Raw genomic sequence first — 23944 nt, 5'->3', positions numbered from 1 at the left:
GAACTGGGTCTCTCCTTGCATTGGTACAAATTTAGGTGTGCATGTTTGACCTAGGCTGCAGCAACGACGATGATATTTCGCAAATGAGCTACATTTCCGCAGTTCATAGTACTTCATATGTTTGATGAGGTTCTCAAAGCTAAAGCTACGTCAACACAGCTCATATGTTCATTTCAGAACCCATCTACGGCAACTGCAATTCCTCTGTTGCAGCCGCTGCTGTAAACATGCGAGAGGTGTCCCGACACGCTGTTCTCGAAGGCAGCTTGCGCACCTGCTCCGCTCGTCGTCACGTGATTATAGTGGCTGGTGGCGCGCTTCCAGCTGGGACGACTGGGCGGAGCCAACGTGCCGTGACGTCACTCGGCGCCTACCGTAGTCACAAACATGGAATAGGTCTATAGACGAGAGCACGCCTATCTCGAACCCAGCCGTGACGTCACTCGGCGCCTACCATATATATATAGTTACAAACATGGAATAGGTCTATAGACCAGAGCACGCCTATCTCGAACCCAGGCGCCTTCGGCGGTATACCCTCGCTGCTAGAGACGCCATAATTTGTTTGCAACTGCCAAGGCGCGCCTCACTAGCATGAAATTGCAGTGGCTCTGGGAGTTAAAAATGCGAAAAAGCGCCTGTTCACGCTGCGCCCGCTTATCAAGTGTCATCTGGGTACCACTGCGCTATCATCTGATGCGACAACAACCAGCGCAACAGGAATAGATGGCTGAGCACTGCCTGTGAAGTTCACAGCGCATTACGGGAATCTTTCCGGTGCGGTGTTTCGCGATTGCACAGATTTCCATTCGCAATGAAAAACGCCGAGCTCCACCGCCTTAGAATACAATCGCAATCAGCAGGGAAAACTACAAGCCTAGGAAAGTGTACAAGTAAGTATACTTATTGCGTTTAGTTAAAGAACCCCAGGTGGTCTAAATTTCCGGAACCCTCCACTACGGCGTCTCTCATAATCATAGAGTGGTTTTGGGACGTTCAACCCCACATATCATCAATCTTATTGCGTTTATTCAAGCACGACTCCAGCTGCTTCACTTTACAGCAGCGATTTACGTGCAGTATGCCTGTAGTATGAGGCACATAATTATTAGATAGATATATGGTGTTGAACGTCCCAAAACTACCAGATGAATATGAGAGACGCCGTAGTGGACGGCTCTGGAAATTTCGACCACCTGGGGTTCTTTAACGTGCACCCAAATCTGAGAACACGGGCCTACAACATTTCCGCCTCCATCGGAAATGCAGCCGCCGCAGCTGGGATTCGAACCCGCGACCTGCGGTTTAGCAGCCGAGTACCTTAGGGACTAGACCACCGCGGCGGGGCACATAATTATTGCCGTACTCTTTCGCAGGCTGCATGTCAATAATAGAATATACGTATTACGACTCGCGCGTACATGCACGCACCGCGCATGTTTACTACAACTGCAACGGCCTGCTATCGCGATGCGTGAACGGTGCGGAAAGCATGTTTTTCGACTCGGTTGAACGGCGACATGCCTTGACTGTCACTAGGCGAATCTAGACGTGCTTTCGACCGGCGTCACCGTAGCATTTTAAAATCTTCTTTTGGCTGGCACTTTTGCAGAGTGTGTCTGTTCCGAGTGCCCGGCAGAACTGGCAATTGATACACATGCGGTGCATAAGCGTAAGTTGGAACCAGATTCTAGCTCTACATCGACGCCGGCTTACAGCACAAATTCTGCCTTGTCGCAGCCAAGGTAGGCCGCAGTTCGACTGAGTCGAAAGCAACGCTTTCCGCTGTTCGCCTTTCTTTCAATCGCAATAGTACGTACCTGATAAAGCTGCTTCCGTAGTCTGCAATGCACGTGCTGCAGACATTCCGTACTGTCGAGGAAGGTCTGCTCGACGTTTCACATGAAATCAGCATAAACTTCTAGCACATGAACAGCGCGAAACATGTTTACAGCCGGAGTGGAGTTGTGAAGTTTCGTGTTTGATTGGCAGAGCGTCTGCTCGCCTGGCAGTTGAGTGTGTTGCTTCACCGCGCTTGCAACACACGGCGCCACACGCTTCTCAATATGGCAGCAAGCATGGAGCTCGCTGTGTTCTGGTATATAGCTTTTTCCCTAAATAAGCCAGGAACCAATGGAAGGTCGTTCAGGATGACAGAAAGTAATCGCGGAGTCTGTCGATATCCCGAGCCACCAGCCCCTCACTCAGAGCTCGTGCGCATGCACGGCTGATATGTTCAATGCGGCTGGCTTCGCTTGTCGTAGCGGTGCTACAATCGTTTCGCTCGGCTCGCCACACTTGCAATGAACAGTGAGGCTTGCGTAGCGCTCGAGCGCTGGAAGTTTCTGTGGAAATATGTAACGAAAGTTACATTGGTACAACTACGGATAGCCAAAACCTCATACACGATGATATGTGGGGTTCAACGTCTCAAAACCACCATTGAGAGACGCCGTAGGGGAGGGCTCCGAAAATTTCGACCACCTGGGGTTCCTTAACGTGCACCCAAATCTGAGCACTTGGGCCTATACCATTTCCGCCTCCACCGGAAATGCAGCCGGGATTCAAACCCGCGACGTGTGGGTCAGCAGTGGAGTACCTTAGCCTCTTGACCACCACGGCAGGCAGTTGTCATGGACCCAACACAAAGTTAGACCAGAATTCACATTTGACAGTATCTTAACCGTCGGTAATTTTTTTTTCATTTATTGCGAAGCTTCTCTCGCGTACTCCACTATATGAGAAAAGGTAGAGGCATTCGCACTGATACATTGTCACCCTCCCCGCCCCGTTCCGTAATTAGGGACTCTACACGTGCCTATTAATAAACTAATATTTTTGTTTTTATCCCTAATTAGGAAAACATTACATGGAGCATTCGTATTATGTACGATAATGCATTGAACACTTTCCAAAATAAGATTTCAAAGGGATAAGAAAATACTTGAAGTTATCATGTTCAAAAGGCAAGCACCTTGCACAGTATTTATTTAAATAGAGTGACACTATGCTTTGTGAGGCAACGTGTTTTGTATACTATGATAGCTTGCATTTGCCCTTTCCTCCAAAAAAGAAGGTTCCAGGCTCATCCAGCTCGCAGATCTTGTCCCCACTGCAGCGTTCTTGAAATAATGGAGTGCACACGTCTCCGGGGCACTGAAAAAAGCAATCATAATTAGAAGCACATCTGTATTGTAAGTAAAATCAAGAAGGTTCTCATTGCAATGCAGGACCAAGAATATTGAATGGTATGTGCAGTCATGTCCTACCTTTCTTTTTAGTCGATAGTTAGAGAACATCGGTTTGCGCTTCTTCTTTTGTTCACTGGTCTTTATAATACTGCAACCAAAACTGCTTATTAAAAGGTATCGAATAACTGTGAGCATGTTATTAGTTGAGCCGGTGTGTGCTAGTTTCTTTCACCATCGGAAGGAATCTCCCTCCAGCACAGTACGTCCTAGGCAACACTGCGATTTCTCCTGTCAACTCATGAGAGTAACTCAACGTCACCATCTCCGGCTATCTTCCCTAGATCTCTCACATCACAACCATCATTAACGAAACTAACCGCACATTGGGATATTTTCGAAGGCAATTCCGCCTTGCTTCCCCATCGGTGAAACTGTTAGCTTATGAAACATGCGTACGGCTCAAGTTAGAACACGCATGCTCCGCTTGGGAACCTCATCAAACTAATGGAAATAAATCCCTTGAAGCAGTACAAAACCACGCAGTTCGCTACATCTATTCAAGTTATTCTTTCCACAGTATTGTTACAAAACTTAAATCTGAAGCACGTCTTGATAACTTAGAACTAAGACGCCTTAGATCTAAGTTGTCCTCTTTTCACAACTTTAATCATTCTTGTCCTGGCACTTTGATGTTTTTGCTTGCACATTGTCCATCCTGCCGCAGGAATCACACCAAAGTGGTCTACCCATCACCGGCACACTGCAGACCACAGCACATTTACGTTTACGAAACAACGTAATACTGGAGACAAGGACTGAAAAAGAGACGACAGGGTGCTCAACACGACACTACGAATTTATAAGCTATTTTTTATAAACACAACAAGAGACTGGCAGAGCTAATGTGCGCCAACCCAGCCTTGAAGTTGTTAATTGTCACTGCATAACAGCCCATCTCTCATGTAAACTCCAAGCTAGGATATATTAGCTATTAAAAATTTGGCAGATCCCACGTACGTGGGAATCGACGTTATGCGAAGCATGCGGGGAGAAGGTGACCGTGTTGCAATTTTTTTATGAAGCGACACGTCATGAAATGACGCTACGTATATGTACAAATGGTGCACGCACAGACATATGTTGAAAAGTTGCAGATGTTTATATAACCAGTTGTTTGCACTTGCACAGTGATGTGAACTGGGGTATGCGTATTAGCAACACCAGAAGCATATATGAAGTGCTGATGCTCGCGAAGATGCTGGCCTTGGACGCTGCTACATAAGTCAACTTCAGGGCGTGACAACTAACCGAAATTGACGTGAACCCTATTAGACGGCTGTATCAGAGGAGTACATACATAATGATTGTAAAATTGGGTAGGCAGCAGTGAAAACATTATTTACGTTAGCGAGGATTAGCGTGTATTTGAAAAAAGTGGTTCCGAGACCTGGTGTAGCTCTGCGGTAAAATGCTTCATTGCCGCGCAGAATGCTCGGGTTTGATTCCAGCTGGGACCATGAAATTTATTTTTTGCGTTCTTTGGGTTGACACTACCGATGTCGGGTATTTCTTAACGCTCGTGCATTAAAATTGTCCATGTGTGTTTTATTCATTTCTAGTAGATGTTAAGAGTCAATCACCTCTGACACACACCCACATACAAGCGGTACATATACCACCCGTGGGTATGATTCACTGTCTGGCGGGATGTGTTGGACGACGTACGTGACAGGATTACAACATCATTCATGTTTTGACCAGCACGTCATATTCTTCAATCCATCTTAACTTCCCATGATAATTTTGTTTCACGCCAAGTTAAGGAAGTGACCACGAGAGCACCCAAGTGTAAGCGGCTAGATAGATAGATCGATGCGATCAAAGTCGCCGAAGTTCGCTAAGAAGTGCTTCGAATTTTAAAAAATCAAATAAATACATACTCAAAGAAGCGTGATTTTTAACTAAAGCGATTGTACCGTTGCATATCGGCGCCAGTCAGAGGAAAGACAAAAACTTCCGTGTATCGCGCACTGATCCTGTACTGAAGATTTCTTGTTCTCGTGAACCACTTTTTAGGCGCCTTGCTGAAAGGTACTGGGTATTTTCCTTTTTTAAAGTTACGGTACAGCACAGGTTATTGCAAAGTTACCCAGCACAAAAAGGCGAACAATGAAGAATACTTACACACAAGATTAGCGCTGGGCTGGTGTGCCCGTGTTTCTTAGACTGTTAGTTGTTCTGAGCTGGTTATCATTGAAATATGTAGCACAGCGTTTCTATGGCCAACGCACTTGCCGCCATCAACTGACTGCTTCGATGAGAAGGCTTGGAAAATTTTCGAAAATGCCCATTCATTATTGCGATAGAAAAAGAATCAGAAAATGCATGAATGTGTGTTTCTCAAAATAATTGTATGCAGTTCTGAAAGGTTGAGATGTCTTAGAAACCAAAATAACAATATCATTTTGTGTTATTTATATTTGAATTTTCAGAATTTACGACAACACATATTTATGAGTGAAGCCTCAGTTCGAAATATTTTCACTATCCGGTGTTCTTTAACGTGAGATCCTATATACCGAAGCACACGGGCCTCAAACAGCGAAATGCAGCCAGCATTCGGTCCCTGGGATCGGCCGCGGAACACCATTAGCGCTGGACCACCGGGGCTGCGGGGGTTGTTTAGACCACGCAGAAACGCACGTACATGAGTGTTCGTGGCTTTAAGTGAGAAAGAACTGCGGCCTTAAGGAATTGAATCCTGCCTGCAAGCGCGGAGCCGCTGCTGTTCATCTACCACGACAAATAAGTTCCGGCTGTGGTGGCCACACAAAAGCCGAAACTCTAACACGTTCGTGTGCTTAACGTGGAAAGGACCTTAATAAAACCAAATGAACAAAATTGACTGTAAGCCTCCTTCTACGACCCTTCGCGTTACTTGATCTGTTTCAAAAACTCAGCCACACATTTAAGCACCACTCTGAAAGAATTCGCTTTTCTTGCTTGAAGCAATGAGTCACTACTGAGAAATCAGCAAGTGGTCTGTAGGAACGACCGTTCAATTATACCTTGTAACAGATGTCACAGCAGCCGCAAGCGTCCTTGTATGATCCGCATGTGCAGTCAGCGGGCTGGCATCTTGCCTCAGCGCAGTTCACATTCTGGCAATTTGGGACGCTTGTGGCGGATACACTGAAAGTAGGAGGAGGAGGAGGAGGAGGATAGATAGAGGAAGAGATAAAAAGGACGCTATTTTCTGCCTCCCGTCGCGGGGGCACGGCTCAGCGCCTTTAGGGATCGGGGAAGGGGAAGTAAAGATGATAGGAAGAAGAGAGGAGGGAAAGAAAAAGTGAATGGCATGGCAAGAGAACGTCTTGTCAGTACAGTCAGTAGTGCGAATGAAAAGAGTTCGTCTATAAGGCGGCGAGGTCCGCGCAAGCACAGAACTCGAGGAAGGCTCGAAGGGCTTTCGTCTTCGAGCGCGCGGGAAAAAGTATGTCTTCCATTGTTTCGGCAGGTAGTCCAAGCAGACGATAGCGGCTTACCAGTGTGCAACGCTCAGTGGCCAGGTCAGGGCAGGAGCAAACAATATGCTGCAGCGTTTCGTCATCACCGCACCTTCGGCACGCTGGCGATGAAGAGCGACCCGCGGAATACATGCGTGCCGCAGGCCAGACGCTGCCAGTACGCAGGCGAAGCAACAACCGCCGCTCGCATCTGTCCAGGCCGGTCTCCGGAAGGGATGGTGGAGGTTTGCCGCTTGACACCCGTGTGTCAGGGTGGGCCGTTGGTAAGAGCTTCCGCAGACGCTGCCGTGAGTAATCCGACTGGGTTACCGCCTTAGTGACTGGCGTGTCGCAGTGGTGTGCTGCCTTAGCGGCGGCGTCAGCCTCCTCGTTGCCAGCTATTCCAACGTGCGAGGGAAGCCAGTGGAGGGACAGGCGCACACCACTCTCTTTGATGGCGGTCAGTTTTGCGTGCAGCAACGCCACAGTTATGCCTGCTTGGTCTGGTTGGAGCAGCGCTTGTAAGGCTGGTCGGGAGTCGCACAGAATCGCCACAGGCAACTGGGGTAACGTGGCAGCAAGGTGGTCGGCTGCCAAGTGAAGGCCGGCCAATTCAGCTGCAGTGGAGCTGGCGTGAAAGGGAAGTCGGCAGCGGATGGTTGTCCCAGTCGATGGTATGACGCAGGCAGCCGCGGCCGAATGGGGGCTGTCCCGAACGGACCCGTCCGTGAATACCAGGAGCTGCCCCTTAAGTCTTTCATGAAGTTTCGCCACGGCTGCCTGATGGAGCTCGCATGCCGGTGTGCGCCTTTTTCTGAGGTTGTCCAGAGTTAATTGTACGTCCAGAGGCTGCTGATGTGGTGGAGGGGGTTGGATTGGTCTGGGGGGATCGGGGACCAGCTCTTCATAGAGAGCGCAGATCTGTGCCATCCGTGACGCTGGTCGGCTCCGCAGTCTCCGAAGGAGGGCAGCGCCCCCGAGGGCCCTGTGAAGGCGATCCACATGATGCAGCGCCTGTCGTAGCATCAAGAGTGACAGAGGCCAGGTCTGGGCCTCCGCCAGGGTTGCAGCTATGGGTGACTGACGGGAAAGTCCCATGAAGCGCCGAATTGCCATGCGATGTTGCCGCTCCAGTTGCTCCTTGCGGTGTGGCGCCAGCTGCACCAAGGGCAGTGCATAAGTTTGCGCTGTCGTTGCAGCCCCTTCGTAGAGTCTTAGAGCCAGCCGTGAGGTGCACCCTTGGCCCCTGCTGAGCAGTTTGCTTACGGCAGTCTCGACCCTGGTGGCCTTGAAGACGGCGAGCTTAACGGCTGGTATCCAGGTAAGGCGGTGGTCGATCCTTAGCCCCAGGTACGTCACTGCATCGCTCCACGGGATAGGTCGGTCACCTAGCACAAGCCTTCGGACGGCCCTCCGCGCAGTGGCTCTGGGGTGAACCAGCAGTGCCTCCGTCTTCGTGGGCGACACGTTCAGTCCGATTGCCTTGAAGAAAGAGGCGACGGCATCCAAGGAGCGCTGCAGGGAACGCCTTATGGCCGTGAAGTTTTGCCTAGGCCCCTTAACCCACAGTGCCACATCGTCTGCGTACAAGGAGCACTGCGTGGGGTAACGCTTGTCTGCGGGCATCGCGGTCGGCAGCCCCGCTAGCACCAGGTTGAACAAAAAGGGGCTCAGGACGGAACCTTGTGGAACGCCTGCTGTCACTGGCCGTGGATCGCTGAGCGCGCGTCGTACTCTAACCCGGAGGGTGCGTTTTGCCAGAAAGGCACTGATAAAGGTACGTAGGCAGCTCACGATGCCGAGTGTGTCCAAAGCACTCTCTATCGCTATGTGAGGCAAGCTGTCAAAAGCGCTCTGTACATCCAGCAGGACGAGGAGGGCCACTTCGCCGTTGCTCTTGGCCTCCTCCAAGGTAGAGACGACGTCCGCGATCGAGTCTGCTGTGCATCGGTGGCGTCGGAAGCCCGTCTGCTGTTCTGGTAGGAAATCCTTTGCCCCCGCAATCCAATTTAGGCGTGCCAGTGCTATGGCTTCCATGAGCTTGCAGGCAGCAGAGGTGAGAGAAACGGGTCTGTAGGACGTAATGGCGGCACAAGGGCGGCGAGGTTTCCGGATCGGCACCACAAAAGCGGTCAGCCAGGCTTCAGGTAGGTTGCCGCTCTGCCATATTTCATTAAAAGTCCTCAACAGGTGTCGTCGTGAGGCCATATCCAGGTTGCGCAGCATCTGGTATGTGATGCCGTCGGCACCAGGGGAGCTGCGGCGCTTGGTTCTGGCTAGAGCAACGTTCAGTTCGTGTTCGAAAATAGGATCCTGACACAGAGATGCGATCTGGCTGGCCGTCCAGGCAGGGTGATGACCTTGCGGTGGCTTGGGAGCAGGCGTGGCGATGAGGGCTGAAGGATTGGCTGGTGGGAGTTCTGTGAAGCGATCGGCCAGTCGCTCTGCCAGTTCTTTTTCACTAATGCCCAAGTAGATGGCCACCGCAATGACGGGTTGCCGCACCATTGGTCCAGTGACGAGGGATCGTAGAAGTCGCCATGCTTTTGCGCCACCTCTTGCCTGACTCAGGGAGAGGCAGATGCCTTGCCAGCTTTGCCGCCTGCGACGGTTGGCATGTCGCCGACATACCGCATCCACACGATTGAAGAGTGTACGTTGAGCTGGGTCATGGGATTTTAGGTACCTTCTCTCAGCCCTGCGCCTCGCAGCCCGTAAGTTCAAGTGATGGAGGTCTGGCACAGGATGGTGCTCTGGCACCCTGGTCTGGATAGTTGCCGCCTGCGCTGCCACTGCTACCAGATTCAGGAAATCCTGATCCTCTGGGACGTCTCGAAGCTGCCTTCGAAAAGCCCGCCAATCGATCGTACTACACAACCTCCTCCTTGGGATCTTTCCGCCCACAGGTGAGATGACGATCGGCAGGTGGTCTGAACCCCAGGAGTCAGGCTCCACTGCCCAATCGTACCGGTCCCCTTCACTGGCCAAGGTGACGTCAATGGCGGAGCATGACGGTCGTGCTGTTCTGCGGACGAAAGTGAAGGATCCGGTGTTCAAAACTTGTAGGCCCAGTTGATGGATAACGTCCACCAGATCCCTTCCTCGAGAGGAGCAGGTGCTACTCCCCCACATGGTGTGATGAGCATTCATGTCCCCACATATGAGGTAGTCTCTTCCGAATTTAGCCGTGAGCTGTAACAGCATGGAGGCGTCCCACCGCTGTCCAGGTCGCACATACACAGAGGCCACTGTCGTGTCCACACCGCGAAGCCGCACCGTCACGGCACAACACTCAAGAGCCCCTCCAGTGACATCAGCCACGTTTATGTGCACATGTGGTAGTTCTCGTCGCACGTACACTGCACAACGTGGTCGTCCCTGGGGATTTTCTCTCTCGAGCGTTCACAGAGAGCAGACGTGTTGCCCGGTACTCCCGATTCTGCGAGAGACGCTACCGCGACAGCCCGCGAGAGACGCGACCGCGTTCCGCGCAGTGCTCCTCGCTTTCCTGGACTCTCATACCCGTTCGAGTCTTGTCAAGGAGAGTAATCTTTACAGATTATGCCCTTGGATCCCTGCCACCGCTTTCGGTGACCTGAGCCCTGTGACAGCGTCCTCTGCTCCTGCGCGTCGCTGGGGCAGCTGTCATCCCGACTACCATGGCAGAGCAGTCTCCTCCATTCTCGGCTACGCCATTGGAACGCCCGTCGCGTTCCCTGGTTCCCACATCGTCACACAGACGCTCAGCGAGCGTCGCGTGCACCCGCGTGCTGTGGAACCTCATCTCCAGTGCCAAAGCGGTGCGGTTGCATCATGAACAGGCACAGAAACTGTGCAGAGTCGTCAGCGAGAAACCGACATCACTTCGCCTACCGGTGCTTGCTGCCGACGTCGAGACAACTGCAAGGGGCCTGACGTCCTCGGCGGCCTCCAGCCCTACCACTAGCATCACAGCATCTTCGACCACTGTAGCGGCGCATCATACAGCCCAACTCGAAGATGCCGGGTCAATTCTGTGCGTGAACGTCACCGATCCGCAGAACGTACCACTGCCGTTAGACGAGAAACCTGATATTGCAGACATGGACACTACGTCAACGCGAAAGCGCTCGCGTCCTAGCGAGTCGGGCAGCGACGGTGAGGGTGGCTCGCGGAAGATGCACGCAGTAGCGCCTGAACGTGCCACAGTTGCGTGTCTTACCCCAACGTCAAATGATGCGGTTGCCCACGAAGACGCCGTCACTCACGCAACTGACGAAACCAGCCAGTCTGAGTTTCAGACCGTCCTCTCCAAGTCTAAGAAGCGCCGACAGCGAGCCTCGACATCTCAAGGACCCGCTGCCCACACTGGTCCTCGTCCCGCCACTGAATCGACGGCTATGCTTGCCCACGTTGCTCCAGGGACTTCTAATGCGCCCACTGCGACTCAGACCGCTCCTGCAGGGGTACGCGCCACTGAACACACCATGCCGGCTTCTGCTTCATCGTCGCTAGACTCGGGCACTATTCTTTTTCGACCAGCAAACGCCAGCGCTTCCTTTCACCGCACCTCTCGTCTTGCCATTGCGCAAGCTCTCTCTGCGCTGCCCGGAGTCAAGGAGGTGCGAGTAAACACGAAAAAGAACATCGTGGCAGCAGACGCATCTACACCAGAATGGATGAATCGCCTACTAGCAACATCGGAGCTCGCAGGAATACCCGTGACTGCCCGCCTCCCTGCTGACCGTTCACAAAGCAGTGGCGTGGTGCAAGGCGTCGATGGCGACTATACCGACGAAGCCCTCCTGGCCGCCGTGACGTCTGATGTGCCGGTGATTGCAGCCAGGCGACAAGGGACATCACTAGTCTTGCGGTTCGCCTCTCCCGTGCCTCCCACCCGGGTCCGCCTTTTTCGCATGGTGTTCGAAGTGAGGCCATCCCGACCTCGCCCGCTTCAGTGCCGGCGGTGCGGACGCTATGGGCATATCGCCGTCACTTGCCGAGGACCAGAGCGGTGCCTGCGATGTGGTGGCCACCATGGGAAAGACGCCAACTGCACCAACAAATTAAGATGCCTGCACTGCGGCAGGCCACATTCAGCTGATTCCGCAGACTGTCAGCTCTGGCAAAGAGAGCGGCGCCTGGCCACCATCAAGGCGTCAGCTCCCACCTACCTGCCTCACCGCGAGGCTCAAGCAGTCTTGCGGGCAAGCCCTAGTGTAACTGATAGTCCTCAGCTGAAGCAGACCATGGGCAAGAGCTATGCTGCCGCAGTGGGATCACCATCCAAGATGACGGTCAGCTCGACCCATCCAGGCCAGACAGGCGTACAACAACGGGGCCCTTCGGCTGGTCTCAAGCACCCAGACTCTACCACGACTCGTCCACCCGCGAAGGTACCTTCCCAGCCCCGTGTGGACCAGGAAAATGCAAACCTGAGGCTCCTGTTAAGAGCAGTTGCGGACCTGCTGCCTCCTGAAAACCAGCTGCGCTCCATCTGCCTTCAGGCAGGTGGCGCGCACCCTCATAGCAGCCACCATGGCTGACACTCATCCACATGCTGCAGAGAACCACCGCCGCCGCCGCCCGTGTGTGCTTCAATGGAACGCTCACTCGTTGCGGCGGCGGCATGCAGACCTCTCCTCACATCTCCTGCAGAGCGAGTATGATGTGCTTGCTTTGCAGGAAGTGTACGTAGCAGCGACCGACTTGCGACTTCCCGGATACATCGGTTACCAAAGCATCACGTCGTGTACTCTAGACACGTGCCAGGACGCGCCGTGCATAGCGAGAAAGTAGACAGATGAAAATAGAAAGTATACAGCAGAAAGTAGATAGTTTCAATATTAAAATCACTAAGCAATGTAGTGTACTTATCATCCATGGCTTCAGTGCTTGTTTTTCGAGTAATTCACTACTAATGATTGGCTTCTTACATAGTTGATGCATGCAACCTGATTTTTTTAGTGGGAAAATGGGTGAGCAGGTATGTCACATGGCATGCGCTGATCACCACATGTCGCGATCACCTTTTTCGTCTCTTGTGCTTTTTTTACTGGCTAACAGCCCTAAGCATGAACTAGAACGTCAAGGCGGCGTTTTTACGTGGATTGAATTGAAGCTGTCTCCCCCATTCTGTGTTGCGCCATCTGCTGTTAAAAAAAAAAACGCTGAATGAGAACTTCGTTCGTTTAATAGTCGCGTTTTGACATCAGTATCTCAGTAACTGTATTTTTTATCATTCGAGGTTTGCATTAACACTTGCATTAACATACTGCGCCATGTGCGTGGATGTGATGATGTTACAATTCTTGACTGAAAGTGCTAGTTCGATGCACTAGTACATTTTTTTTAACTGCCTGTACGGCAATATTTTACAAACTTCTCCTAAGTGAGATAAGTGAGTGACGTAACAATGATTTGGATACTAAGCTTTGATACCATCGTCGTAGCTTCAACCATTACCTACGGTGCCTCTTGATAGCGCTGCTATACTGGCTTGAAAGAACAAACGCAAGGTCCAGGTTTAGGACACTTAGCGAAAAATGTTGGCAAAGAGGTCACAATGGTAACCAGAGGGATCGTAAGAACGAATGATTTCTTGGCGCAATTTCGCACACACACCAATGTGTTTTTTTATATATATAAATAGCATCTCTCTCTATGAAGCCACCCTGCTGTACTGGCGTAATGGTTACGGCACTCGGTTGCTGACCCGCAGGTCACGGCATGAAATCCCCACTGTGGCGGCTGCATTTTCGACGTAGGCTGACACGTTGATGCCCATGTACTTAGATTTAGGTACCCGTTAAAGAACCACAGATAGCCGAAATTTCCGAAGCTCTTCACTACGGCGTCTCTCATAATTATATGGTGGTTTTGTGGGGCCTAACTTCAGATGTTATTATTATTATTTCATTATTATTATTATTATTATTATTATTATTATTATTATTATTATTATTATTATTATTATTATTATTATTATTATTATTATTATTATTATTATACACCTTGAGAACATTTTAAGATTTTCAATGCATTGAAGGAGTGTTAAACTTTTCCCGACAATTCTGTATAAATGTATCGAGTTCTTCGCGTAATTACCAGCCTAATTTGAGAAATCTTCATAATATAGACGTTATTTTACGGTTTTATCGACCCGCATCACTGCAGATTCCAGCGCTACCATCGCATCTAGCCTTCAGCCGCCCTTTTAATTTCGAATGTCTCATGGTTCTGTCACGTCACTGGTGCGAGCAGTCTGACTGGCTTCTTACAGAATATATACTGATTTTATAAAACCTTAGGCATACCATCTAAGCAATTGTACTTAAAACATATACAACATCTGTATAATTACATGCGGCATGTTTAAGTTAGAATTATGCCAATGACCTTTGACGTACGGGGGAGTCTTGCACGTATTCTCGTTATTTTATTGTACAAATATATTGCCACATTGCAGGATGTACTATGTCAAGAAGGATGAAAAGTGTCTATAAAAAGTTTGCAGTGATTATAATACAACGCTGCACTGTAATATAATAAAGGCGTCGCCTCATCCATCCGTTCATTCTGGACTTCGTTTGGGGGACAGGTAACAGAAGACTAGGATACATTCGACCATCGTGACCATAATTCCATCGTCGTGAGAACTTACCACTCGGCCACAGCCAGGACGACCAAAAAGGTAAAAATTGGTACGGTCCTCATTTTGCGTCCTGCGTGCAAAGAAGCCAAGGAAAGTTGAGACCGTTAGCATTGCTGGCGAAAGCGGTGGCAGCTACAAGTAAAAGTTAAGCCACAGGCGGCCTGTCTGTGGATGTGAGTGGAATACATTAGGTGTCACGGATGTCGCAGCCGCTGCTGCTCTTAGTGTCGTGTTTTCCTCTGTAACCGTCTTATTCAGTCCAAGACCAACAGGCTTTCGTTTGTTGCTGTTTGTTATCGTATGTCCCTTTCGGTTTCATACAATTGGCGATATGTCTCGAAAGACTCTGCGTGCTTACACACACACCTTTCTTCTTGGCGTGTGCAAAGATTTCAAATAGAAAACGCGCCTTTTGTTTGTATTAGGTTCCAATAGGAAAATGCTATGAACATTCCTTTAACGACGGTACCACAACATGTCAAATACTAACACACTTCAAACCCTTCACGCATAACATGCACATATAAAGGCTGCCTCGTTTGGCTTAAATGAATGTGACAAAATACATCAAGTGGCACTGGTTTATAAGTAGTAGCCAGAGTGGTTTTCTTTCTTCACTGGCAAATACATATATTAATTAAACACCTTGTACGTAGGAAACACAGTTTTTGTATCAGACAGAACCTCATTATCCTCATCTATTCAACCAGAATATTTTTCCAACTGCGAACGGTATTATTGTATATACTACACAAGCATTCATGTTTTTATGATTTTATGTGATTTTGATTTACTTTGAACATCGCTAAAAGATCCTTCAAGTGGCAGTTCAATTGTGTTGAATCTTATTTGCATTAGGATTATTTCTCCCGTGCACGGTTTTCTTACTTATGCCTTAACATACCACTAAACTTGCCTCTTAAGTCGATTTATGCATACACAGAACGACGTTCGGTGTTATGTATATTTATTGTTCTCATCGGTAATTTTACTTTCAACATTTTCTTTAAGTTTGTGCGTCACTGCGCACATGCTTAATATTCATATGCGTAATTAATAATTTTATCGTGACTTGTCGGAAATTAAAAAAATGAAAAAGGGAAAAATGTCCCCCTCTCCCCCCCCCCACCTTAGCTGCACCAGCGCTTGTCCACCACCTAAAGGTCCGCTTAATTCGCTTGCACCAAACGAACTAGTTCTCGAGGTGCTGCACCAATCCAATCGTTTTAGCGGTGCAGCATTGGCGACCTGTGAACCCTGCCATTCGTTTCAAAACGTGCAGAACATGTGCAGCACTGGTTCACGATTTTCCAACAACTCCTACGCGGATGGTGCCGACTTTGTGCAGCAGCGCGTGCAGCTGAGCGGACAACGCAGCGCTTAAGCGTAGGCGCCGTACTCGCCTCTACTAACACGGTGTGTTTTACGAAGATGTTTGTGCTTCATGAACTGTCCGCATGTGCGGTTTGCCATCGGTCAGTGTTAGTTGAATGGTATAAATTAAGTGAAGAGAAATAAGGCCTCCACCTTGTCGGTTCATAGTCATTAGTCTCGGGTGTCGCGCTGTGCCAGCACCGCTTAACTCGCACTGCAAAACTTTTGGACATAGTGTGCACAGCCGTGAACCGGTTCCTATTGGTGCAGGTGAATCCAACGGACGTTCAGCCACACAAGCACAGCCCCCTTCCCCATAGAGCCTTGAGTTAACATAGGTTTGCAACCTCCAAGGAAAAATCCTGTGGACGCGCCTGGTTGCTTCTCTATGGGCGACACCCCAATTGGAATAAGTATTCTAGTTCAAACAACAGACATGTTCTTATGGGATAGACGTCCCAGAAACCATCAAATCCTAGACAATCTTACCTGAGTCGAAGCAATCGAACAAGGCGTCGTTGTCCACTGTCGTACGAGACTTTGCGCTTGCCGTCATTTTATAAGCGAGCGGCGAAGGTTACAACAAACTCCAGACGGCACGTGCACGTGTAAATGCCCTCTCCTCATTCTGACCAAACCTGAAACGTCCCTTCGTCATGATTGACGTGGTAAACAGTCGGCCACGTGTTTCCGTCCACCGCGGCTTCTCATCTACCTGCGCATTCTCGCCGACTGTCTTCTGCCGTCTTTCAGTCTCCAGCGACGGCGGTATAATCCACTTGTTTTCACTTTGGCATCGGTAATGTTGCAACTTTCCTTGGCGGCAAACTGTGGTGACATACAGCTTTTGACGTGAATTACGGTGCTGGCTTGTTTTTTACATAAAAAAAGCAGAGAGAGAGAGAGAGACTTTGTAGCCTACTTTCACTTGAAATACTGCAATAATTTGTTCTTCTTTCGCTCTTTTTTTTCAACTTTGAAAAAACACGCTAAATGTCGGCGTTAGCTATATGCTCTCACAGATCATTGGTTAAGAAAGTGGTTTCCTTAAGCTTGAAATTAGCCTACATCTTTTTACTTATTTTAAATGCGTGCCGTAATGAAATATTTTTAGAGCAGGTTGCCTATAGCTTGATTGCTTTATTCTGCCATAATTGTGGATAAAAGTTAGCATTGCCTAGTGACCACTACTGTAGGTGGGCACGATTCTTGCCATGATAAATAATAACGCGGCGTTATGTTGCGCCAGTTGGTGTATAGTTACTTGAAATACGTGTCGCAAGCTTTAAAACGAGAAAAACTGAGATGAGACATTAGGCACCCTTTCGGTATCATCTTCGTTCGTCTAGTTTTGTAGCTTTGATTGATGAATCATATGCAAAGTTTAACGTCCCAAAACCACCATGTGATTATAAGAGACGCCGTAGTGTAGGGCTACGGAAATTTCGATCACCTGGGGTTCTTTAACGAACAGCCAAATATGAGCCCACAACTTTTTCGCCTCCATCGCAAATGCTGCCGCCACTGCCGGGATTCGATCCAGCGACCTGCAGGTCAGCAGCCGAGTACCTTAGCTACTAAACCACCGTGGTGGGGCAATAGTTTTTTATTACTTTTAAGCTTGCTCCACGTATTTCCAGTAGTGATAAAAAGCCTAATAAAGCCATATGCTTACGAAGTGCCTGCTAAGTTTTCGTCAAAAAACATTAAAGACAAAGCACTCGCTAAACCAGAAAACATGGTCTCTGATTGAAAGTTTCCTTCGATTAGTTTCGCAGATCATGCATAGAAGTAATTCGCCTCTTCGCGATGTCCTTGCTCTGCTGGTTTCGTCCCTGGTAGTAGCTTTCATTTCATGTGGGGTTTTGTGCCATGCCAAAGCACATTCTCACTTCAATTTATGGCCTACACAATATTGGTGTTGATGCGTCCCCTGTGATAATTACGCGCATTTGGTGGTTAGAAAGCAAGCTGCAAGTCCGCAAGAGTCCTCTAGTTTTAGACATATTGGAAATTCAACGCATCACTTCGTAATACTGAAGGCGTTAAAGCAGCTGCTGCGGCGCCTCATGACATCCGCGGTGTATTTAGTAAACGGTAACTAAGGACACAATTATGGTGACAGTGCCGATTTATTTGCCTATTTAAACGCCGATTTGTACTCTCTGAACATGAGCGAGATAACAGTTCCGAAAGCCGGGACATTTAGTTTAGCATGCTTATACAGCACATCATCAATAAACGTATGAGAGCATATTGTGAATAACTGCGGGAACCCACAGTTACCAAGTGTGTCGGCGCTCGAACCTTCCACCTCCTGAGCATGTAAGAGACCGGATAGTAGACCTTTCGTCCGCACAGAAACTATAACCCCGAAGTTTTTAAGTTGGTATGAAGTGGATCCCCGTACATTCGATGTGAGTACGGCATCGAACCCGGACCTACGAGGTATCTAGCCATCCAAACCCCAAATCTTCCAAGCACGTAGGGTATTGAAAACGATGGAGACAAGCAAGTGGCACAACGCGTATGCATACTTAGAAAACTTCCGCTGAGTGTCTGCAGCAATACTATTTTATTAACTAAGGTTTTTAATCGTGCACTTATGATTGCTAACGAGGGTAATTTTACGTTCTTATCACGAGGAGATGTGGTGGCCCAGATCGAGGCTCAGGCCTACAACCTCACCCTTAGTAACAGAACGCTACAACCATTTGCGGCGTCTATAAGGAAAACGAAACGCTAACTGCGGAGACAGACGTTTATGTGCCCGGAACTTAGCTTTACAGCTTCCACAATGGGCCACTCCGTTCAAACTAGCAGCATGACCATGCGGCAGTGCCCACATACGCTTTGTATGCGTTGCTTTGCAGCACTCTGCTGTGTATAAGAGGAAACGGTGAGCATTACTTCGCGTGACTCGGTGCTTAAATTTGGCTAGTGCGGCTATGTATCGAGCTGCAGTGTTCATCTGGAATCGTATTCCCCTCAATCGTATTGACGACCTTCGAGACACGCTTGCCGTGCTTGGCACGGCCATGCGAACGTTGCATCCCTCAGTGCTTAGGGTCACATGTAGTAAACGAGCAACGCGTGCGTGTTTGGACGCCTTCTTTGCGAATCACGATTGAGCAGACCACGTGCTATTCGCTGGATTAAGGCTGTAGAATGGGAAGCAAAAAAAAATATTGGCAGGAAACGCATAAAGATACAGGTTGCACCAACACATGCAGTTGAACCGAGCAGGAACCTCCATCAAGCACAGCATTTTCACTGTAAAAGTGTATGTAGTAGAGGTTACCGCCTCTATGGGAAAAAAAGTGCACCAATTTAGTTAATTTTTCTAAGCACGTGAAGAGTGACGCACTTTTTTGTGTATGCCGCGATAGTTCTCTTCGGTAGATTTCAAAAGATTTGCGATGTAATACTACGCTTCCCTAACCTAAAATATGGGTCCCGCTCTTGAAGGCAGTGAGGGCAATATGGGACAGCTGCCTGAAAGCGCTGGCTGTCACGGGAAGAATGCAGGAAACTGGCGCATGACCCATTCGTCGGGTGATTCAGAGATTAATCTTTGGAAAAAAATATTCTACACCATTGAGGCCTAATAATTGTAAGAATGCATTGCCAAGCTTCAAGGCACCATGACATGATGTTATACCTGTGAACTTCATCAACTTTTAGACATTTAGCGAATAAATGGTGTTATGTGATTGAGCTGCAGTTCACAAAATCACAAGTTTATAAGAGATATAGGGAACAAAAACACTGCTTTAATAAATAAGTGTCACAGTGACATACGTTCTTATAATGTTTTATAGACGTTACAACTTAACTATATCGCATACAGATGAAGTTAGTATTGCTTGCCACCCATGCTCTTCCTTTTTTTTTAGTCATCTTGGAATTACAAGTTAACATTTAGGAAACTGAGCACGTAAGCTTCGATTTGATCTAACAGTGAATTCAGAGTAATGTCGACGTTAAAGGGACAGTAAAGAAGACAGCGATTATGTAGTTATTAATAAACTTTGCAATTCCAAAGTCGACTGTGTTCACGCTCGCCGTGACGAGAGGCTCGAGAAAACGCGCAATAAGAAAACCTAGGTAGCTACGCCATCTTGAAATGCCTGAACCAAATGACCTTGCCGTCATAAGTTTGGATGGCGTTTACGTAGCTGCGTAGCTTCCATTGGGTAAAAATGAAGCACATTTCCTTTTGATTTGGTCGCGGAAAAACTATAGCAATTTTCCAGAAAATTTAATTAAGCTACTGTCGGCGAGATACGACAAAGAAGCGTTGAAAGTCATGACGTCACGCACGCCAAGTTCAACGTGAAATTTCAAAATTGTTCTGTGACCTTGATTTTTTCTTTTAATAATGAACTTTTGAGGTCTAGAGTAACGACACTAGAGTTCTCGAAGTGTAGTTTCTTAATCTAAACCAAATCAATTTTTCACTTTAGTGACAATAAAAGCTTCACGTGCGTTATCCTTATTCTGTGATAGACGAGTTTTGCATGCCATGAGAACACAAAGTAGCCAACCAATAACACTTAATCAAAATATTCTCTTTTTTCCTTCAGGTCTCCTGTTTAGTTTAACTACATTAAAAAAAACCATAACGCCAAGATTATCATGGAGGCTGTTTTTGCTGAATGCGTTATAATGATACATTGGTTTCGCCCCAAAAAGCCCCGGAAAGTTTCGCCCAACATTATATTTTAATATAATTAATTGGGTTTCACGTTCCAATACCACGATATGATTATCAAAGAGGCCGTAAAGAGAAAGGGCGGAGATTTTACTCTACTCAAGCTCTTTTATATTCGCTCCACTTGAAGTGCAAGGTTATGACGCTGAAAGCTGCGCACATACCAAAGAAATTTGGCTAAATACGTCTCATTTGCCTATGGCTGCGGCTCCAGTTACAGCCACGCAGCATCCCAAACTTGGTCTCCGTGATACGACGGGAACAAGTCCAAAGAAACAGAAGCAGCGCCATCATTCGCCGAGGGGGGCTCCTTGCGTCGGTTTACAGCCACCGTCTGAGCAGCGTGTGCCGACTTGGTCGGCAATCTCGTCCCGGCTGCATCGAGGCCCGCGTCGCCATTTGCATGCGAGACAACGAAACCGGCGCCGGACGACAAAGAAGCAGCGTCTCCTCTTCGTCGGTGCGCGGCTTCTGCCGGCTTTGGCGTTGCGCCGGCGGCAGGAACGCCGGAGCTCCTGGCACACGTGGCCTGGCATTCCTCTAGCGAGCCGAAGCGGTTTGCGTTGCCACCGCAACCTCCGTACAGGAATTCCTCGCACGTGCCCGCTGCGGCGTCGAAGTAGTAAAGTGTGAAAGCCGCGTAGCAGAGGCCTCGTTCGGGCTCCAACAGGCACGACTCCGGGTCCTTCGTGTTCAACTCGGCGTACCGCAGGCGCCACTCTTGGGAGGCCGGTGCGCCTTTAGCTGCGCAGGGTGGACACAGAGCGACTGTGACATTAGGATGATGGACGTGGGTGCATAACAAGAAGCTTGGTGAGGGGGTAATTTAAACAAGTTTGTCTAGAAACTGTGTTAAATGTGATATCGCTCGTTTCTCAGAAATTCCGGCGTCGGTGGGGGTGTGCGAAAAAACTTTCATCTTATGCTCGTGATCTAAAAAATCGAGAACGATGCAAGTGAACTTCAGTAACACTTATTTTGGGCCTAGTTTGTTCATAATCGTAGAGGTACTTTTACAACGCAACCACAGACGCACCACAAGGAAAGGGACGACATACACACGCGCTGCTCTGTGTGCCGTCTCTACCACACGGCAACGCTTCTGCTTCTGAATACTGTGAAAGAAACTTACTCTGCTTGAAAATGCAGAAAGTAGCTTTCGTACTTTACAAACACACGCGTCTGTTATACATGCTTCGCAACATGAAATATTGCAGTAGTAATAATGACGGTATAAGCGTTCATTGCCAGGGTTTAAGAACATGTCATTACCATAAAGGCTTCGCAGTTTAAAGCTGGTCACCCACTACGAAAGGCACACACGCTACGGTACCTATTCTCTTCACGCCACATAGTGGGTGCATAGCAAGTTCGAAATGGTTCCCTGCACTAAGTGTTTGATGACGCACTGGGAACAGAATATCCCTATCGCGTTCAGCTCCTAAAGGCGAAGCTTCAGAGTCCCTTGATTTGGCGTGCGCCGTTTTAATCACGCAGTTTAACATAATAAACGTGGGAGTTTGCGATGACGGATTGCCATTGAGTCGAGACAAAACATGACACGAACCAAATCCAAGCACAGACCATATAATTATTTAGCAATTACAACACTCTAGGTCCCATACAGCAGTCATGTAGGCAATGCTGTTTTGAAAAACTGTGAATTATTGCGACATCGTTAGTTGCGCCTTTTTCATATCATACACCATTGTTCATGTTAAACTGCAGCATTGTGCGAATTGTATTACGACCGATAATATTCTAATAATGAGATTCATAAGAAGGTTTTTCGTGGACAGCCTTTCAAATACAAAAAAAACGAGCTTCGGTTACGGCATTTTAACTGAACCAACTATTCAGCTGACGGAGCTTTTTTTGCATGTATGCGATCTCATGAAGGCGAAGTTTGGGTGTCGTGGCTGAGCTTCTTGAGCTTCGCAGTGCAGTTTCGATTTTCTTCGCTGTGGCGCGCCCTGTGGAACTACATCATGTCGTAAAAATACGACTCGGCACTGCAATGCCTAATGGAAATGAGTTAATGATCCATCGTTATTCTTCCACGCACTGTACGGCATACCATATATACGTTTCTTTTTTTTTCTTTTTTTGCTAAGTACTGCACGTGGTGCTCCTCTGTCACTTAAAGTACAAACGTAGTTCTTCACTCGTGCGAAAGGAAGTGGAATAAAGGTACATAGTGGACTTTTTATAACGATTAGTTCGCACTTTAAGGTAGGAAGGGACATTACGGAAACTTATAAGATTATTTTATATATGCCGTTCTATCAGTTCCGACTTCCTACTTTGGGCCACAAATAGGTGTCAGTGAAGAGAATTCTTTTGCATTCGTATGGTTTCCTGTTATATATATTATAAAATGCTGGCACTACCGCCCCGTTAATCTCGCTGATGTCTTCTAATGCGACTTCCTCTGACGTCCCGAGTGTTTTTGCTCTGGTGCAGTGTATTAGGAAATAGTAACTTACACAGCTACGCTAGACGTTTATCAACGGGCCCAAGTAAGCTATAGTATTACAATTTATACGGAAATATTGGCAGCGGCAACTAACGCGACGCAAAAAAAAAGGAGACAAACAAGCGCCCTATTACATTTTCACGGTACTTCGTAGAAATCGTTATAGTGCTACACAAAGCACTTTGTAAGCGCTTGGCTTACCTGGTACGAAGTGGGAGATCAGTAGACTGAATATCAACCTCGTCCAGCGAAGCCTCATCTTGGAAATCGCGAGTGTGACGGTTGGTCTCCCAAGTGCCGTAAGGCCTTTTAGATGCGACTGCACCTGCTTTGCATCGCGTTCGGCCTCATGGAAATGGCCCGTTCCCGCCTCTTAACGAGGCCCCCTTGCTTCTTTTTACTGCTGCGTCGCTTTCAACCCAGATTAGAGACGGCATGGGAGGGGTCAGTAACCTTTCCTCGGCTTCTTTTTCCACCTGGCTTGAGCTTGTCACGTTTGCTTTTGGTTCGTTCTTTTTATCTACTTTCTCCCTTCCTTTTTTTTTTTTATTCCCTGCGCAGATACCGCACACCTTCTTTGTAATCACCGGATGCATTCTGCCTTGCGCACTCTGGACTTGCGTGAATGAAGTGATTGTGTTCCAGGGAAGAATAGGCGCTGCCGCCGCACTCTTTCCTCCCCTTGGCTGCCTTCAAAGCGAGCGCTGTTCTTTCCCTTTGTTGTTCTTCTCACGGAAAGACTTGAGGTTTGCAAGCCAGCGCTGTAATATGTATTCATATCACCATGCTAGCATAGCATTTGACCTACCTCGTACTGCTCGCTTACTATGTGATTTACTTGCTACTTATATTTCACAAGAACTAATAAGAGGAGTATGACATGATGCTCATCCTCAGATTGAAGAACTTGTTATTACAACATACAACAGAATTACTCTCATTGTGCTTGACAAGGACAATCTTTTGTACCTATATTCTTTCTGTCGGAGATGAGGAGTGCGAAGTCGTATAGGCAGTCGAGGGCGAATGGGGCATTTAAACTGTCTAATC

General features: G+C 48.2%; 2 protein-coding genes across 2 annotated transcripts; both read right to left on the bottom strand.

Annotated features, from left to right (window-relative positions):
- Nucleotides 1-2950: 2950 nt before the first annotated feature.
- LOC142814178 (venom protein 302-like) lies at nt 2951-16328 on the bottom strand. Its single transcript, XM_075892205.1, has 4 exons — nt 16194-16328; nt 14340-14400; nt 6260-6383; nt 2951-3156 (listed from the first exon to the last, which is right to left on the bottom strand). The coding sequence occupies exons 1-4, from the start codon at nt 16258-16260 to the stop codon at nt 3037-3039; spliced, it is 372 nt and encodes a 123-aa protein (XP_075748320.1). The 5' UTR covers nt 16261-16328; the 3' UTR covers nt 2951-3036.
- A 4178-nt stretch (nt 16329-20506) lies between these two features.
- On the bottom strand, nt 20507-23292 carry LOC142813857 (uncharacterized). Its single transcript, XM_075891817.1, has 2 exons — nt 23096-23292; nt 20507-21162 (listed from the first exon to the last, which is right to left on the bottom strand). Exons 1-2 carry the CDS (start codon nt 23151-23153, stop codon nt 20633-20635), a joined length of 588 nt encoding a protein of 195 aa, XP_075747932.1. The 5' UTR covers nt 23154-23292; the 3' UTR covers nt 20507-20632.
- Nucleotides 23293-23944: the final 652 nt, after the last annotated feature.

Source organism: Rhipicephalus microplus, chromosome 4 (genome assembly GCF_043290135.1).
Source record: "Rhipicephalus microplus isolate Deutch F79 chromosome 4, USDA_Rmic, whole genome shotgun sequence".
Classification (NCBI taxonomy): Eukaryota; Metazoa; Arthropoda; class Arachnida; order Ixodida; family Ixodidae; genus Rhipicephalus; species Rhipicephalus microplus.
This window is presented reverse-complemented; position numbering and strand designations above follow the sequence as displayed.